General features: G+C 44.7%; 1 protein-coding gene across 2 annotated transcripts; it reads left to right on the top strand.

Moving 5' to 3' along the window:
* Nucleotides 1-8172: 8172 nt before the first annotated feature.
* Nucleotides 8173-18051, top strand: LOC149328757 (uncharacterized). Of its 2 annotated transcripts, none has more exons than XM_089559730.1 (6): nucleotides 8173-10266; nucleotides 10350-10391; nucleotides 12499-12585; nucleotides 14288-14535; nucleotides 16644-16758; nucleotides 17356-18051. In XM_089559730.1, the coding sequence occupies exons 1-6, from the start codon at nucleotides 10182-10184 to the stop codon at nucleotides 17805-17807; spliced, it is 1029 nt and encodes a 342-aa protein (XP_089415856.1). In that variant the 5' UTR covers nucleotides 8173-10181; the 3' UTR covers nucleotides 17808-18051. The 2 variants fall into 2 exon arrangements, with proteins under 2 accessions (XP_089415856.1, XP_089415855.1); XM_089559729.1 differs by having other exon boundaries at nucleotides 16644-16803; nucleotides 17356-18049.
* The last annotated feature ends 1630 nt before the right edge of the window (nucleotides 18052-19681 follow it).

Here is a 19681-nt window from a genome sequence, read left to right on the forward strand (position 1 = left end):
CTTGGGTGCTTTATTTCGTTGCTAAGGCGTTTCACTAAAAAACCTAGGGTTCCGTGTTTTCAGTATTTCTTTTTTTTTCCATTTGGGGGTTATATGGTGTTTATTTTTTCTCTTTGGTTCGATGATTTTCGCTTTCTACTTTCAATGCCCGAGAGAAACCGGCGTTTATCGGGATAGGTGTTGTAAAGCGGCTGTATAGTTACTGGAGAAAATATAACGCACCTGAATTTTTTTTATTAAACACATACCAAACACCCTACCCAATGAATTAATGCCCAAACGAGTAAAAATAAAAGAGAAATGCTATGACAGCAACGAAACGCTGTACGACGTAAGGTTATTCAAAATTTTGGCGCGAATGTAGTTGGGAATATTGCCACCGCATTGAGCCTTTGCCAGTGATGGCATCGCTTGGATTGTCTGTACTGTATGTAGTACATACACACGCAAATACTTGGAACGACGAACGCACGGCGCCGGATTTTCTCGTAATGGAACTATAAGGCTTTAAAGAGTATAAAATGTTATATTTACACGTAGTGAAAAAAAAATAATGGACACGTACATTGAGAGATTTGTCAGCCATCGGAGGAATGCGGTCAGAAAGCACACGTTTTACATTTGCGCTTGATGGGGGGATGGCAAGAAAATCAAGAGATGGTTTTAACAAGACCGGCCATTCTCTACAGCGCGCTCTCCATAAGCTGTGAAAGCAAACGTCAGCAGATGTAATTTTGAACAGCGATTATTCTGAGATCCTTCTTTCAAAAACGGGTGGTCTGCAGAGCTCACAACAGGCTAAAATAATCCATTAAAGACTTCTTTGTCATCAATTCCTGCTCTATGGACGGGTCCACAACTTGCACTTGATGCCAGAAGTAATCGCTATCACCCAAGCAGCACATGACATCGGTCCAATGTAGGATCTGAGTTGGCAAACGACAGCCCTGTGAAGGCCCCGCGTTGCCTCTGTTCTCCCAGCCTTGGCTCAGCCATTTTTAGAAGTTGGCAGTATTGGACCAGTTTCTCGGACGTTCTCCCAGCCTTGGCTCAGCCATTTTTAGAAGTTGGTAGTATTGGACCAATTTCTCGGACGTTTTCCCCGCCTTGGCTCAGCCATTTTTAGAAGTTGGTAGTATTGGACCAATTTCTCGGACGTTTTCCCCGCCTTGGCTCAGCCATTTTTAGAAGTTGGTAGTATTGGACCAATTTCTCGGACGTTTCACCCGCCTTGGCTCAGCCATTTTTAGAAGTTGGCAGTATTGGACCACTTTCTCGAATGTTTCCCCTGCATTGACTTTGCCATATTTAGAAGCTGGCCAATTCCTGCAATAGGCAACGCAACTTTGAAGTGCCGACTGCTATGGAGCATCATGCAGTTGCTATTGTGACTTCTTAGTTTTCTCAATTGCGGCGATAGGCGTGATATATATATATATAGCTCGCACATTGTTAATTATTTATTAGCATATATAGTCCGGGGCGTAGATAATGATATCTTCGTAAAAACCCGCATAACCTCCTGTGAGATTTTTTAAATCTCAGTTTTTTAAACTAAAATATGCAAAGTTGCATGCATGCGTGCGATTATTTCCCCCTTTAAGGTTGTGGTCTTCGTTCTGTGTAAATGTAAAAAGTCCAGTCGTGCAATGAAAGAATGCGAGTCGGAGAAACATATATGCAGCACCGATTTTCAGGCCTGAATTTCAAAAACTATAAATAGCATTTTATAAAAATAACTTCTCGACTCTAACGTTAAATACGCTGTACCTTGATGTGCTTGGGCGTCGCAGTTAATGCGGTATACCTGCAGAACAGCACCAAAACATATATGTATGGCGCAACGTGTCGAGCACTCCATTAAAGCAGGAATGGGTAAAGAGTAACGTGCGTTTGCTCCATGATAGGACAGCGCTGACCATGCGCTTATATAAGAGATACATATAGCTTAAGAAAAAAAACGTTACATCGTCTGCGGGAACTCGAATTGGAAGAATGCGAAGGCATTGCGCCTCCACGGTACTCGTTCTCTCCCTTTGCCTCGTATGCAGCCCATATGAGTTATATGTGTCAGTATATGTGCCTCATATGAACACATATAGGCTTCATACGAGTTCATATGTGCCTCGTTTGACTCATATGGGCACCATATGAGCCATGTGTCGACAAATGCGCCTCGTATCAGCACATATACTTCATACGAGTTCATGTGTGTCACAAATTAATGTGTCTCGTATGAACGCGTATAGGCTGCTTACGAGCTCATACGCGTCACAAATGTCACAGATGAACACATCTGCTGCATATATAGTAGTTCACGCGCTACGGAAAGGTGACTTGTATGGATTACATATGTGGCATACCTTAACTGACACGCGACACTCGTGCGTACACAAGAGCTCCGATATGCACCGTATCAGCTTACATCAATCTCGAGCGAAACACATAGCCGCTGATGAGTGCCTCTCATAGAGTGGGCCTTGCTGTTTGAAACACGCGGAAAAGAAGGGATGAACAAGCGATTAACAAGTGCCCAACCAACGCATAAAAAAAACTCTTGGCCTGTTTCAAATATCTTTCTCCTTGATTCTCTGCTTGTGCCCTCCTGTTGTAAACCGCGCCTATCCAAACAGTATGACGTTAGGCGTTTCCAATGTGCTTGGACAAACGTTCAGCCAGAAGGCAAATGTTGCCTTCTGGGCTTAGTTGAGCTAATAACGCCAGGTATTTTCATGCAAGAGCTCCGACTGTAGTTAACAATATGTGCGCAATGAGAGTACTACGATCAATGGTGCAGGCGCTGTGAAAATTAAAATACATACAAATATCAGATCTTTCAGTGCTTATCACAGAGCACATCAAGATCCACAAAATCAGTGGAAGTGCAATCGGCTGTAGTTCAGCTCCTTATACCTTAAAAATAAACATTTGTCCTCGCACCTAACCGTCGAATTCTATAGTGGGAAGCATAGCATAAGTCTTGTCATCGAAATGTAAAGCAGTTTTTGCCATGCCAGCAGTGGTGTAGTGGGCGGGGCGTTATCTGGAGAAAGCGGGCATATCCAGCAGGCATTTCTTGAATATTAGCAGGCGCTGTTTGCAAAGCAAGAAGTGGATGTGAGCGCATTCAAGGAAAAGTTTCTTGGCGCTTTGCCGCGATTAGATGACGAACAGAAAGAAAGGCTGGAGCTGTCGATAACTGCGTCAGAGGTCGAGCAAGCGATAGAAAATTTGAACCTGGGAAAATCTCCTGGACCTGATGGGTTAAGCGCCGCTTTTTACAAAGCATATAAACACGAAATAGTGCCAGTACTGACAGCAGTTTTTAACGAAGCCTACAAAGAAAATGAATTGCCCCCGTCTTATGGTAAATCACATACAGTGCTAATCCCTAAATCTGATGACGCAGAAAAGTTAAAGCAGGTCACAGCATATCGTCCTATCGCCCTCACAAACGTGGATTATAAAGTTTTCATGAAGATTTTAGCCTGTAGACTACAGTCAGTAATTCAGGATATAGTCGGTCCCCACCAGACGTGTGGGATCAAGGGAAGCTCTATTGTTTCCAATATTCATAAAGCGAGGTGTGTGCTGGAATGTTGTGATTACACAAATAGCTGTGTAGCCATCCTTCAGCTAGATCTTGAGAAGGCATTCGATTGTGTTTCGCACGATATCCTGTTCTGCATACTCGACCATGTGAATTTAGGGTCCATTATTTGCGAGGGAGTGGCCTTGGCGTACCGGAGCTGCACGACAAGATTAATTGTAAATAAGAGTTTGGGGGCCCCCATTAGCCTGCAGCGTTCGGTGCGCCAGGGTTGTCCCCTCAGCCCTCTTCTATTCTGCATTTACATTGAAGCGTTGTGTTTGAATATCATAGAAAGTGAAAAAATTCGAGGATTCCAGCTACAGGCAGCAGAAGTTAAGCTGCTGGCTTATGCGGATGATGTCGCGGTGTTCACAGTGAACCGGGAAGGTATAACCGAGGCCGTGGCATGCGTAAAAGAATTCACCACGATCACCGGTAGTAAAGTGAATTGGTCAAAGTCCCTGGGGCTTTGGCACGGTGAATGGCCAACGAAGCCCGGTAATTTTGCAAACGTGTCCTGGGTGACGACCCCAGTAAAGTACTTAGGCGTCCCACTGGACGGTTATCGCGATAGCGATTCGTACTGGAAAGCACAGACGCAAGCCACGCGTGAAAAGGTGGAAAGGTGGAAAGGGCGACACCTTTCAATTTTCGCAAGGGCCACAGTGTGCAATCTGTTTTTTATGTCTAGGCTGTGGTATGTGATGCAAGTGTTGCATTGTGCAAGGATGAACGTACAGAGACTGCACCGGATCTTTGCCGTTTTTGTGTGGGCTGCGGACTGGGAACGCTGCAGCCGGACCAATTTGTTTAGGCGGGTGAAGGATGGCGGCCTGAGTCTGGGACACTTATTTCTGCGGCAGATTGTAAGCAGATTTTGTTTTGTGCGCGATGTAAGCGATCCGTTTTTGCGCACTGTGTGCCAATTAAGGCTCGGAAATGCACTGCCGGACTTTGTTGTCACAACCGAAAGTTTCTCGGGACGTATTTTTGGTTACTTTAGAGAGGTTGTCGCGAGTGTTCGATTCCTGTCGGTTCGATTTTCGTATGAATATTTATCTTCTGTTAGCAGGAAAAAGTTGTATAAAGATTTGTGCGATGTAGTTCTTCCACAACCTATGTACAGGGCCTTATACAATGGAGGCCAGGGACGCGACGTACTTAAGCGTGTGAAGGCGATGCAGGTGCCGCCAAGTGCAAAAACTTTTTTCTTCAGATTACATACCGGAACACTACCAGTAAAGGAATTCTTGGAAAGGAAGCAGTTATTTCTACCTTGGGGATCACATTGTTTAATTTGTAAACAACCAGAAACAATAGACCACGTTTTTTTGCACTGTTGGGAGGGGGTATACTTTTGGGACATCTTGCAACGGACTTTAAAAAAGGAATTTCCGCTCGACGCTCATGGTATCCGGTACTTGCCTGTAGAGAGTGAGGATGGGACACCATTCGACCTCATTATGCTAATGGGCCTCCATTGTATTTGGCGCTCCAGAATGGCAGGATATCATTGCGATCCTGATGCACGGCCAGCACGGATCTATTTTCGGGAGTGCATGCATAAGTATATTGAAGTTCAGAAACTTGCTCCTGAAGCTCCCGAGTGGCTCGAAAAAGTCGAGCCTTTGGTGACGCTTAAGGAGTTTTAATATGACGAAGCCACGCACCCCCGGGCGGATAGTGTTGTTAATTATTGCTCATTGCGCTCTGTAAGTGTATTTGTGTACTGTATTTGTATTTGTGTATTTGTATGTGTGTATTTGTGTATTTGTGTGTGTGAAGTAAGGCAATAAAAAAAAAAAAAAAAGTGGTGTAGTGGGTAGTGTAGTGAGCTGTAGATCTCTAGGTCGGTGGTTCGAATCCGGAACGGCGCGTAGTTTTTTTTTCGCGTCCGAATTTTTTTTTTACTTTCTTTAGTTTACTAACTTCAATGGAAGCTATTTTATTGTTAATTGCCTTATAATTCCACCCCAGCCCTTCCCTTTCCTTTCCCAAAAATTGCAAACCAGACACATATGACACATGTGTCATATGACACATACGAGATATTCCATAATCATACGAGATATTCCATAATCTCGTATGAACCAGACACATATGACACATATATACGAGATTTTTCGATAGGGACGTATTAATCGCTATCGGTTAATCGTCTTCATATTGATTACGGTCATAGATTTCAATCACGCGTCTTCAGCGCACTTCGCTTCTGCGTCGCGTGGTTGCTTCGGACGGTAGCAAGAGTTGGGGGGTGCGTACGTCGACTGATGTTTCGGAGTGCGATCGTTTCCTGCCGCCTTGATCCAAGCTTGAAGACGTAGATGCGACCGGCCGTTGTGAAATACCGAGATATTGCAAGATCTCACGGTATTCTTTTTCAACGATACGGTACTTGCGTTGCTTTGCATTCATGGCGAAATGCAGAAGCTTTGCGGTGAAAGACGAGGACCCCAACAGCCGCACAAAGGGACAGCAGACAGGCAGTACGACCAACACCTCCACACCACAAAAGAAAAACAAGCGCGAGCACTCGCGGCATGACTCGCGGGCAGGGTTGCCGTTGGGAACATTTTAAAAGAAGCCAAAACTTGAGCTGAAAGTAGTCAAAAGTAGCCATGCCATTTCATCTTAGCTGTCGCGTAAAATAAGATCTTTTGCTCATTAATAAATTGAAGTGTAAAAAAATTGATAAAAATTATTCTTGGCGGTGTTGTCAACACTAAGCTTCAAAGAAATTTTTCGAAACTAAACACCGCTTTACGCATAAACGTAGGCATCCGCTCTCGCTCCCACGTACGTTCCAAGCCAATCCCAATCCATAGCTTGTGGTCATTTCGTTTGGACGTTTGGCAGCAAAGCGCTCTTGTGAATTTTTATTTCTTCAAGCTTTTTGAAGTTTGGTGGCGGCACGCGTGAGTCACCGAGGGGAACCAGGAGGCACTGCTTGCGTAAGTATACATTCTGTCCTTTTTTCCCTTTCATGTTAGTTGTCAGCTAATATTTACTTGTGAACTTGTCAAGAGTGAGGACAATGAGCACGCCTCGTGTGTCGCCCCTTTATCTAACTTGTCTGTAGGCATCTGTCAGCAGTTGTCTTTTGATTAACTCAGCGGCGCATTGCAAGGTGTAACTGCGTGTAAGGGTTGGGGTAATATGAAGTAACACACACGTACACGAAGGGAAGCGCTTCTAAATGTCGTGTGTGTTTGTGTGTTCCTTCATCAGGGTGAACGCACTATCCCGGCAAATCTTGTTGGCGCATTGCTTCTGAGAGGGTTTGTTTCTCGGCACATCGTACATTTATGTACGTGTATAGATATTATGATCATGATCGCAATGACAGTCGTCACGTGGTTACGGCGCTCGGCTGCTGACTCGAAATACGTGGGTTCGATCCCGGCTGCGGCGGTCGAATTTCGATGGAGGCGAAATTCTAGAGGCCCGTGTACTGTGCGCGATATCGGTGCACTCTAAAGAATCCCAGGTGGTCGAAATTTCCGGAGCCGTTCTCTGCGGCGCCCCCCATGACCAACCAGTTGCCACGTGCGATGCAGTTGAGTGTTTTTCATCGCCAATTTTTGCTTTTGTGAGGCTAATCGCTTGGTTCAGGCATGCATGTCAGACGTCATAGAGTCGCAGCCTGCATGCCTTGTGCTTGATTGACAAATGCTTCCATGGCAGTGTTGACATTGTTGCGTTGCGAGTCTCCGTGCGATGAGAGAAATGTGACAAGAACAGGATGAATGAACACAATTCTTCTGTACTGCCAGAAGTAATGCTGCTCCTGCCAGTGATCGGTTACAGAAAAAAAATTGAGAGTACTTTTTATTTATGTGTGTCCCTTCCCGCTACTCAGAGCCTTGTATTACAAAGTCTAGATCAGTGTGACTCTACATATAGCGAGTGCTAGTTTCGAGCTCGCTAATTGAACGCGCTTGTTTTCTCTCTTCCTCATTTGGTCAATCTTGCGTTTTACTGGTTTCTTTTTTCATCACTATGCTCCTGGTAGACTGCACTCAGTTTGATGTTCAATGCAGTGAAGTTGCACGCCACTATTGCTGGCTGTTATTTGTTTCACATGACAGCAGGCCCAGAAATATTGTTTAAATAAGTCCCAAATTGCAGGCGCTCGTGACACTTGTAACTCTCAACTCATGAAAGTTCAGAAGTGCGTTGCGAAGTAGAACGAGATGGTTGTAAGAGTACCTGTCAGTTGTCATGGTAGTGTGAAGTTTTCGGCACCCAAACAGGCAAGTGCCAGTAGAGAATGGCACAGAGAGTGTCTGGTAAAAATCCTTGTTTGCCCATTAATCTTTTGTTGTGTTTCCTCTGTGCAGCATGTCAAAACCATTCGCTGTGGTGAAGTTTCCTCTTGAGGACGACTGCCTTGCAGTCATTCCTGTCGGATGGCTCACAGAGACAAAAGAAGAGTGCTACAGGCCTGTGGCCAGGAGCTCGGAGGTGACGCGGCTCGCAAAAGCTGAGGCCGAGCCAGCTCTCGGAGGGGAGTGGATGCGTTGCCCAGTGGTCGTCGTTACCACTTGCCATAAGTAGTCTTATTGTAGAAATATTGATGGTAGCTTCATCAGCGATTGTAAAGGCCTCTTTGCTAGATTCTGTGAGTCTGCACCTCTGCATGGCTAAATTACGACTAAGAAGTCATGTTGATAGCCACCGCTTAGCCAGCTGTCAAAAAGAGGAGCAGAATGAACTGTTAGCTATTGCACTTGTAAGCTGATGAACTACATCTGAAACTCATTAGTGCCTTGTTTTTGAAGACCTGTAGTTCCCAGAATTAGTGCTGCACTCAGTATGCTTAATAATATTTAGTACAGAAAGGTTTAGTATGGTAATTTTTTTTTTGCATTATGAAACATTTTTTGGCACACAAAAAGCACAGACAAGGAAAGAGCACACAATACAAATGCCAGACATCAATTGATGCTTTGCGTTGTGTGCTCTTTCCTCATCCATTTTTGTTGTGCACTGAGACAGTGTTTCATAATGCAAATTCAGAACCAACTCATCCAGCTGTTTACATTTAGTTCAGTTTGAATTGTTAGCCTGTCGCAGTAGCTGAGTGGTCCATGCTGCTGAGCCGAGGGCCCAGGTTACATCCTGTCTGTGGTGAAATGGAGCAGTGCAGAATGCGCTTGTGCTCTGTAATATCAGTGCATGTTAAACAACCCCATGTGGTCTAAATTAATCTGGAGTCTTCCGCTACGTCATTCTTCATAGCTTAAAGCTGTTAAATCCTAGAAACCAGAATCACACTTTTAATTGTAAATAAAACAATGCCTCTGCCACATGAGTGTTTCACAGGCTTTCAAACTGATAGTCTGTTGGCCTGAGTGTTGCTATACAGGCAGCTGAACGGGCATCAAGTCAGCAAAGCAGCCCTCGGACATATTTTGTAGCGACAATTCTGTTAAGTATGGATACGTGTTTAATTATGAGGAATTATGTGAGTTAGTTTTTGGAACCCATAGTTTGTACGAGATTTTGGTGCATGGTATTGAGGGTGCCTAAGACTGTATGCTGTTTGCGCAATTAAATATGTGCTCTCGAAAGTCTGCCAGTTTCCTTTCATAAGGTTTCTGATATAAACAGCAAGCTTCTTGTGGTAAGCGGCCGTGATGGTTAGCAGTCTATGGTTGAGGAAGGAAGGACCCGTACTCTCACTGTAATGTAAGTTATCAATCGCTCGTACAGCTCTTTTTTGTAAAGTAAGTACTTTCACAAAATTGGTTGAGGTAGTCGTTCCCCAGATCAACAAACAATATTGTACATGCGAAAAGACTAGAGAGAAATAAATTTGTAGTTTGAATTTTCTAGGCAGTATTGTGCGAAATTTATTTAGGATACCAACAGAGCGAGCCATTTTAGTGCAAACGTAGTTTACACGATCTGTCCAGAGTAAATGTTCTTCAAAAATGACTCCAAGGAACATTGTAGAGCTGACACGAGTTATAGGAGCTTGCTCGAAGTGAATTTGGAAGTTGTTCGGAACTTCCTTATTTTTGGCTCTAAACAGTATGTACTTTGTTTTCCTGACATTAAGTTCTAACCTATTTGATTTTAACCAAACAGACAATTGGGATAACCAACTATTGGAGGCTGCTTGCAAAATATTACTATCTTGTCCTGAAAAAAATACGTTAGTATCGTCTGCATAGATTATAATGTTGTCTGCTGGATGAAGGTTGACGATATCATTAATATATAATAAGAACAACGTTGGTCCTAGAACGGAGCCCTGTGGCGCACCAGACACAATCTGACCGATCCCAGATGAAATACCGTTAATGATAGTTGTTTGAGATCGGTTGTCAAGGTAGCTAGCAAATAAGGTTAAAGGAACACCGCGTATTCCATAACAATGCATTTTTTCAAGCAATATCTTATGGTTAACCGAGTCAAACGCTTTCCTCATATCAAGGAATATGCCAACTGTTAGCAGTTTATTTTCTATGTTTTCAATTAGCTTTTCTTTGATTTCCAGTAAGGCGGCCTCAGTTGTTTTGTTTTTTTGAAATCCGTACTGTTGCTTGGAGATGACATGGTTTTTGTCGAGATATTGTGAATGTTTGCAGGATCCTACAAGAGCGCCGAAAAAAAGGTGCGGCGCTACGAGTTCACTTCAGCCCTAGAAAGCTCGGCAGTTTCTGGTAATTGAAATTCTCATATTTCTTTATTGATGAGAAATTATTTTGCATACTCAACAAGACGTTCATGTGCAATTCTTTTTTAGGAAATGAGGGCCACAACGATGTTGTACAGCTGCCGTCACCACGTAAGACATGAATTCTCATTTGTTAAGCCGCCGCGGTGGCTCAGTGGTTACGGCGCTCGGCTGCTGACCCGAAAGACGCGGGTACGATCCCGGCCAAGGCGGTCGAATTTTGATGGAGGCGAAATTCTAGAGGCCCGTGTGCTGTGCGATGTCAGTGCACGTTGAAGAACCCCAGGTGGTCGAAATTTCCGGAGCCCTTCACTACGGCGTCCCTCATAGCCTGAGTCGCCTTTGGATGTTAACCGCCTTAAAACTAAAACACCATTTCTCATTTCTATTTAATGTAAGGTCGACATTGTGTTAGTTTTGATTGGGGATTTATGGTAGTATGCTTGCAAAATCTGGGAAAAAAACTCCACCGTAGCTAATTGCACTTGCAGAGAAATGGAACGTGCTCAGACTTGGCATCAGCTTTTTACATTTGCCATGCTCTCAGATCAGCAGTGACTCTGCCAGTAACCATTTCGTGGCAAACTCTCTTACCCACGTTAACAGTACTGCGAACAGGTTTCTATTCACATGACATATATTCTGCTCTCTGTGTTTGGTTTTGCCATGACAGTTTCTTTTGTGTCCTTAAATGTACCGTATTTTCCAGTGTATAAGACGCACCCGCCATATATGCAGGCTGTAATTGAAAAAGTTGCTATATAAGACGCACCCCAGTTTTCCCAGTTGGGCTAGTGAGGATCAATTAAACACGCTTGCGCGACCATCACGAAATTCACCGTACTTGTGAGAAATTCTAAAGCAACGCTAAGTGGTCGAAAAAGCAACACTCACGCCATTCCTGCCCACGTTTTGGAAAAAAAGAAAGAAAAACAAAAAAAACTCTCCCACATGTCCATAAGAACATTTTATTTCTACTTAAAACCTTGGAAGTCTTCACCTTCGGATGCGCTATCAAAAAGTTCACCCATTTCTGGTGGCAACGCGACTGAAATATTCTCTTCGCACTACGTACATGGAGCAAACAAAGTGGCAAAGGGTGGCTGAAAAAAGAACGCCGGCTTGTCCTGGCTTGTCTTGAAAATGGCGAGAAGCGTGATTGTCGTCATCTTTTGGCATTTCACATTACTTTTGCTTGGGGCCTCCGAAACGGTGGTGTGTTTGTGATCCCGGAAGTCGTCATCCCCGTCGTTTCATGATAAAGTTCACCTAAAAAAAGTTGCGCACGGTGGTCCCCGTATTGAAGTATTAACCGTGTTACAACCGCTTCATTGCTAGTGATATTTTTTCGGTAAAAAAGGCTTGAACATGAACCTGAGTAATTTCTGAACTCTCTAAAAAAAAAACGAAAAATTCGCATATAAGACGCACCCTTGTATAGGACGCACCAGCAAGATTTTTGAAAAAAGCCGCGTCTTATACACCGGAAAATACGGTACCAATGCACCATGCTGGTGCATGAGAAATGTAATTATTGAAGCACTATAGACACATATTTAAAAAATTGAAAACTGATTTTTCAGGAAAGAAAGTGGTGCAGTAATTCTCTCGCATTTCGGTGGACATTCATAAGAGAAGGGATAAAGGAGGGAGTGTGAGAAGAAAGGAAGAAGGAGGTGCCGTAGCGCCCTGGGATAATTTCAGCCGACTGGGGATCTTTAACGTGCACTGACATCGCACAGCACACGGGCACCTCTTGCGTTTCGCCTCCATCGAAACGCGCCGCCGCAGTCGGATCACAACGTTCTTTTATGTGTCATAGGTATCTGCATGATGTGACATTGTTTGTCACGTCAACTACTTGTCATGGAGGTGTCGGTTTTGATGGGTTTTGAATTATGAAGTCTTTGTACAGCCTGTGATTGAAACCAAATTAAAATATCTTTTCGGCCAAAGGAAGTGTTACTATTGCCTGGGGGGCATCTCTATATAACCAGGAATTTGTTTCTGAACTTCGTAATTTTGTGTCTATTGTGTTTTAAAAAGATCACCTGTATGAAAAACAGCCTGGCCATGCAACTGTTCTGTCCCTTCTCCAAAAATATCCTGAAGTAGCATTTCTGCATTCAATTAGGATAGAAATGTGACATTGTGGTTGTACACAGTAGTGTGTTCTGTACTTCCTGGATTGCCATCAATGACGCATGTTCATCTCCAGCCCCACTGAATCACGCTGGGGAGAGCGTGAACGAAAACAGTGCGCCACCCAGCAAGCTGGAGGGGTCGACAGCTGGGACTGTTGATGGTGAGATTTTCACTTTGTTTACTTTTGTGCAAAAAGAGAAATGCAAGCCAAACATGGGGACACAGTGAGAGGACAGAACAAATGCTGCTTGTCCCGTCTTTTCACTGTGTTCCTTTCTTTTAATTACACTCCTATTTTGTCTAGTATCAAGTGACACAACAAAATATAGAAGCTAGATCTGCTTTGCCTTAAAGAAAAACAGAGCAAATTTTAAATTTCTCATTGTACCTGCTGCTACCGAGCAGCAGTCAACAGGCCCAGAAAGACCTAGAGAATATACTTATTCAGGAAGATATTTGCACGGAGTTCTCCTCAGTGGCTCTTGAAATGGTGCTAGGAGCACATTTCTAGTTTCAAACTATGTGCTTTGAAAGGGGTCACTCTGAAAATCATCACATGTATTTCTCAAAAACCATTGTATTGAACTGAAGTGGTACTGGAATTTACAACCTAGTACTTCCATTGCTTTCTCCTCTTGTGATTCATAGTGGAGTGGTTGTTGTGTGCCCTTCCCAAGAGCTGTATGTTGTGCTTTTGTTGGGTTCTTTTGGATCCTGGCATTTCTGTTGCCTCTCTCGGCCTACATCACCACCAGGAAGCCACTCCTACGAATTGCACTCTACACAGTAGTCCCATGTTCTGTGCATTTGTTTCCTTACCAGCATAATTTGGTCGCTTGGTCGCGGTTGGTCAGCAAGGCCCATATTGTAATTTTTCATTGTCTTTCAAAGTATTTTAAAAGTTTACTGGTTGGAAGTCAATGCAGTGCCTTGGATGCAGCGAAATGTGCTGAAAAAAAATTAATTGCGCTATCACAAAGCTCCCATAAAGGGTGCTGAAGGAGATAAGCAGCCAATAATAGTGGCATGCTCTGAAGGAGGACCTCTTGCTTAGGAAAGAACTGAACAGCCTAACTGCCTTGTGGAGCACATCAGCTGGCTCCTAGTCTTGTCTTGCCTGCAGAAAATGGATGCGTGGTAAGAGATAAATGTGACCTTGTTTTATTTCTCAACGGTTTGGGACCTCCTGTGCCTAGCAAGAAACATTTGGTCCACCTCTTTGTTGCATTTCGCTTGTCAGCTAAGGGCTATAATTCCATAAGGGCTATCTTTGTTGCAGTTTTAATGCATTGATCCCTGCCAGCACTTGCAGTTAGAACAGATGTCTACCTCCAGCATTTTGGCCAATGTGGGTTTTGCCGTGAGCAATACTTTCCAAATGGTGCAATGCTATATTAAGGGCACAGGCCTGCTCTGCTTTCTCGCTTCTATTAGCACATGCTTCTCATGACACTGGAAGAATCCATTTGCGACTAACTGCTGCCATCTCTGCCATGGTGCAATAGCAGTGGAAATGCCCATGAAGCAATGTAAAAATTGGCAAAGCTCATAGACTGAGAAGTCCGTTACACAACAAGGCTGCAGGTTCTGTGCTAGCTATCACACATAGAGCAGCTCCATTTCACCTAGGTGTTTGTCAGTGCATGGTGACATTTATGGCATTTAAATTAGGCTAGCAAGGAATAGAACATGAATTAGAAGTGTCCTGGAGGATAAAAACTGGGGGAAGTTTAGGAGCATAGTACAGAGTGTGTTGCTGCCTACTGTTAGCCTCATACTGTTCTTTATTGTACCTCAGTGCGCAAATGATATTATTGCGCCCAGGTTAACCCTGCTCTCACTGAAATTGTTGATTGCTTCAGTTTCAGCTACCCTGCTGAAGCTGATGTTCCTGGTGCTGGAGGTCCGACAGCAGCAGCGCGACTTAATGCAGCGGTTACAAAGGCTGGAGGATCACGTGCTGCTGCGGTCGGACCGGCAGCTGGAGCAGAGGACTCGGCCAGTGTCCCCCTCGCCACCGCCTCCCACCCTTGCACTGCCCGCATTCTCCCCCGAGGAGTTGGACACTGTGGAAGCTGCCGTCCAGGACGACAGCGTGGCTGCTGGACTGGTGATTTAATGTTTCTGATAATTCGTGTCTGGAAAAAATGAATGCCTACTAACGAATTGCATGCATAATGTAATTCCGAGGTTTGTGAAGAAATCTTGAGCTCCAAGAGAATTTGCATGCCGTGCTCTGTGAATAACATGCTCTTCATAGATATAATTCCTACTGTTGTGCTGGAGTGTGCTGTCACAGTGTGTTTTGTTAATGTAAATGTCTTGTTCATGAAAGTTGCTTGCTGATATACACACTGGCTGTTTCAGTGAGCATTTTCAGGAATTCCTAAGAATAGGGAGTTCAAAATAGAAGAAATATTTGCAGGTACACACGCACAGTTATGCAGTAAATTATGTCCACCACTGCTGAGAGATCGTTCCTCCAAAAAAAAAATTGTTTTCCCATATCGAACTTGCGCTTCTTTAGGAATTTTTGAGAGTGTTCACTGGAACGCCCTGTCGATTCCTTGTGTGGTGAGATTTACTGTTCGAAGCAAAAGTGGTACGCAATGCCCAGCCGGTAGCAGAGCTTGCAAAAACTGCATCACGTGTCGGGACAGCTGTTAGGGGACTCTCTTTATCTGCTCTTTGGCTCCTATCAATTTGTTGGGCTCAGTAGCAGTGCTGAACATGTGGCGCTCGCAATATTGCTTACGGCAAGTGCCAGTTGTCACATCATGTTTCAGCCACGCAATGCAAAGAAAATGCCACCTGCGAGACTGCTGTCGCATCAGAGCGTTTAGGCGAGAAGGAGCGCTAAACAGCAAACCAAGCTACTGATGCTGGTTCTGTGCGAAGCATTGCACCTATCACATCTTGTAGTAGCTTGGTATTTGGCGGTGCAGTCACAGGCTTTTTTGGGGCAGTTGCTCTCAGATGGTGTCACTCAATGTCATTCGATGTAGTTTTCCAGAGCTCTGCCGGTGGCCGGTCGTTGCATAACAGACTTGGTTCCAACAAATTTTTTTTCTCAGTCAAATATTTCTGTGATTACATTATTGTTTTACATCGATCAACAGCAAAAAAAATCCCCTATGCTTTTGCTGCCTGTGGCTGCCTTTCTTCGTATGTGTCTCATAACGAGCCCCTCATTTTCCTTACATTTGTCATTTATTGTTGTGCTGTTTTAATTTAGTTCAGCAGTGGACTTTGTAGCTAACATTAAGGATGTTGTAAGGTCTGTTTTACAGGAAGCTGAGCTTTCGGTTAATATACTGTTGCATGAACTGCTGTGAACACAGCTGGAAGTTGGTCCTCTCTCAGTGCGTCTTTAATTTCGGCTAGGTTTCCCAAATAATGGGGCAGCTTTAACCCACCTCTTCCCTGTCTTTTGCTCACATTATGCACATTTCATTACTTAATCTGCTCCAAAAACAAGCAACATCGTTTAATTAAATGTGGTTGCTAAGCACGCAGCTTTACTCAGGTGCTTGGGGATTTAAATAAGCGCCCTTTGTATAGCATTAATTAGACTGCTCAATTTCAGGGTAGTGAGCCCCGCCATGGTGGCTCAGTGGTTAGGGCACTCGACTGCTGAACCCAAAGACTCGGGTTCAAACCGAGCCGTGATGGCCAGTTTTCCATGGAGGCGAAAAGCAAGGCGCCCGTGTGCAGTGTGATGTCAGTGGCGCATGTTAAAGACCCCACGTGGTCGAAACTTCCGGAGCCCTCCACTATGGTGTCCCTCATCATAGCCTGAGTCACTTTGGAACTTTAAGTTCTACAAACCAAATCAATTTTAGCGTAACGGCTGTGCAGAGAAAACACATCCAGCACATAGATATCTGCAAAAAGCATTATAGTTATAATATAATAATGTCCAAGATGCAAAGCATAATGGGTAGGAGTTGGCCACCTTTGCTTAATCGCTAAAGTTTCCCTGCTCTTAGTAAACTGGGAAAAAAAAAATGTCCATATTGGTGGTGGTGCTTTCTGCTGGTAGCAACTAGTCAAGCTATTGTATCATACAGAAATTATGCATTATGATTGTAGGTACTCGCATGGGCTGTTGACAGGTAGTCACACAATTGTCTTAGCTATTCGATTCTGCTAAACTAAATGAAATTATAATTGATGTTTGTGCCTAATAGCTTGTGCACCTGTGGTGTTTCTTTTCAGCGAAAGCAGCTGGTCCGCCTGGGGGGCAAGGGCCTGAGGGAGGTGGGCTCCAACATAATGACCGCCATCATGGGGGTGGCTGTACAGAGGATGTACAGCCTCCATGGCCGCAAGGGCAAGTGGTCATTTATTGCCCTGAAGTTATGCAAGGTGGCAACAGGTATGTTGTTGCAGTAGCTTTTAACTGAATTTTAGAAGATGAGTGGAAGAACATGCACCAGGTTCTGCTGCGCTTTGTTTTCTTTTCTTCTTTTCAGTTGATACTTTACCAGTTTTCTTTTTCATTACAGGTGAATATTTTGTTACTGTTTTTATGGGGGTAGTCATCTGCACTTTTCTTCCATGTGCATCTGAAGATATATGAGTCAGCAGATGCCTTTCAAAGAAAGCCCTCCCATCAGTCACATCCATCTCTTGTCATGGATCGTAGTCGTGCCTTGTATCTGCCAGCCATTTGTGCTCCCATATGTTAGTAGTGCAAAGTGGTCGACCGTGATGTCGCAGCAGCTTTATACAGTTGGTTAGAAGAGCTTTCAGGTGGATTTTCTCCTCAAGTTGTATTTGGATACTGTAGTCCTTTCATTTTGGCACGCACTTTGAGTTAACATGTACTTGTGGCCTTTTCTGTTTTCTCTGTTGCTGAAATAATCTTGATTTCTGTTAACGAGCAAACTTTTTCTGCTGGCCTAAAATGAACGCTTATCTTATGCAGATGCCATCTGTGAGAAGACGGGGGCGGATGTGGTGGAAGCGCAGGGGTTTATTAGGAAGTGGTTGCCAGGTTCGGTGGACCGTGGCGGCGGACGCAAAAGGCGTTTTGCCGAAGCGTTTCTGCCAAGTACCGCTGCCGGCCTGGCAACCACTGCGAGCCCCTGTGCTTCAGCCCCCAGCACAGTGCCCTCCCTTCCCCAAGCGGCCCCCACCTCCCAGAAATCCTCCTCCCGCGCGGCCCTGGCTCCTTCCCAAGGTCCCGCCTCCTGCGCGGCCCTCGCTGCCTCGCAGGACTCGCGCAACCGCGCGTCCCCAGCCACGGTGCCTAATTATTTAATAAATAGTTTCTCAGTTGGATTCTTTCGTTGCCTCATTTTGTTGTGCATGTGTATAGAAGAGATGATTGCAGCTTTGCAATGCCAAAACCCATGGCTTTCCCAATGCGAACATTAACTGGAATGTGAATATTCGCTGAACTGGAAATGCAATGGCATAAACTTCGGGCAAGCGTTAGCAGAAAGGCTGAACAGTGGCCTAATTGTGGTATGTCAAGCCGGTGTTGGTAGAGCAGCTGAAAGTGGGTACAATAGCGGCATGAATGTCGGTTCAGTGTTGGTAGAGCGGCTGAACAGTGGTCTGATAGTGGCATGAATGTCGGTTCAGTGTTGGTAGAGTGGCTGAAAGTGGGTACAATAGCGGCGTGAATGTCGGTTCAGTGTTGGTAGAGCGGCTAAACAGTGGTCTGAGAGTGGCATGAATGTCGGTTCAGTGTTGGTAGAGCGGCTGAACAGTGGTCTGAGAGTGGCATGAATGTCGGTTCAGTGTTGGTAGAGCGGCTGAACAGTGGTCTGATAGTGGCATGAATGTCGGTTCAGTGTTGGTCCGAACATCAGGCCAAGGTTGGAAAAAGTAACTTTTTGCCCCAATGCCGACGTCGGTACGACTTTCGAGCCGGTTTTGACCAGCATTATGCCAGCGTCGGTCCATTGTTGGTGTGCTGCTTGGGCAAGTGAGTTTTCGCGGAAGCTGCGCATATATTTCTCGCGGACTTCATAGCTTCTCGAGTAGCGAATATATCGGTCTTCGCACCAAACGCTGACCATTCAGGAAAGTATTGACCAGTGAAGGTGCAGGCTAGATGAACCAGGATTGAGTACACGCGGCAGACAAGTGCCTCCTCTGATTTCAATGATTTTATTGCTGTGTTTATTGCTTCGATGTTCTATACCACGTGATTCCACTTCACAAAAACTATATATACAGTCATGTCTTCGGGGATAGCGAGTACTGCTAGCAGGCTCTCGAGCTTTTCACCTTTTGTTTGATTGCTCTACAGAAACCAAGAACATGAATGAACGCTAAAAAAAAAGTACCAGCTCTCAGGGGAACCACAGTGGCAAGTTGCCAAACTGGCAATGAGAGAGACGTGCAGGCAATGTGAAAATCCCGCCGTATTCCCCTGGAGCCTGTAAGCACTGCTGAGCGGAAAGAGCAGAAGATTTTGTCGGGGGGGAGCTTGTCCTGGGTACTCTCGTGTCCTGTTGCGTTCCTCGTTACAGGAAACTTATGCCTGACCTATACACACTTGAAAACCGTCACGCTGGTAAAGAGAAGACAAAGGAACGCGACAACACAATTTGGTTTCGATTGAAAGGAATGGTACCAAGGACAGTTCAGTGCGGCTGTATTCCGGGTGAACTAGAGAAAAAAAAGTAGAGTACATTTCTTCACTTGAAACTGGCATTCTTTTCTTCAAGGATGGCTGAAAATCAGTGTTTATTGGTTTTCCAGCATTCATATCAAAATGCCGCGGGGGTCATTTTTCGGAGTTTAACGGAGTTTAACGGATACCGAAAACACGGCATCTCTACTTGTAACAGGGTTAGTTGGTGCGATTGAAATGTTAGAACTACGCTCACTTCAATAAACCAACCTACACGCATTCGTGTACTACCAGTACTTGTGGGTCTTTGTTCTGTACAGTCCAGCCAGCGCAGCTCTAACGCAATATGTTTTCCTCTTTCCGACTTTCTCACGGGAGCCAGATCGTTTTCAGCTTAATTTCCACACTTTCACGCAGCTGCTGCGCGGCTTCTAGAACGGATATTATAAAACGTTCCGCTGACAAACCACTTGACCGAGTGCCTGGCATACCGAAGTTTACCAAACATGAACCGATGCTGCAAGCAGTACAGCGACGGCGTACGCCGAACGGGCGCCGAAAAAGGGCATGCACCTCCATGTTCTTGGTGCTGGCTGGCTCCCCCTCTGAAGCCGACGGAAGTAATTTCGAGCCGTGAAGAAAAGAGGTTGGGTGTTCTGAAGGG

This window comes from Amblyomma mixtum, chromosome 9 (genome assembly GCF_055824585.1).
Source record: "Amblyomma mixtum isolate Tamu chromosome 9, ASM5582458v1, whole genome shotgun sequence".
Taxonomy (NCBI): domain Eukaryota; kingdom Metazoa; phylum Arthropoda; class Arachnida; order Ixodida; family Ixodidae; genus Amblyomma; species Amblyomma mixtum.

Excerpts from the sequence above, each read along its gene's own strand:
- LOC149328757 (XM_089559729.1), top strand. The coding sequence starts at position 10,182 with ATGTTTGCAGGATCCTACAAGAGCGCCGAAAAAAAGGTGCGGCGCTAC. Across the intron at positions 10,392-12,498 it reads TGTACAGCTGCCGTCACCAC|CCCCACTGAATCACGCTGGG; the intron begins GTAAGACATGAA and ends GTTCATCTCCAG. Across the intron at positions 12,586-14,287 it reads GACAGCTGGGACTGTTGATG|TTTCAGCTACCCTGCTGAAG; the intron begins GTGAGATTTTCA and ends TGATTGCTTCAG.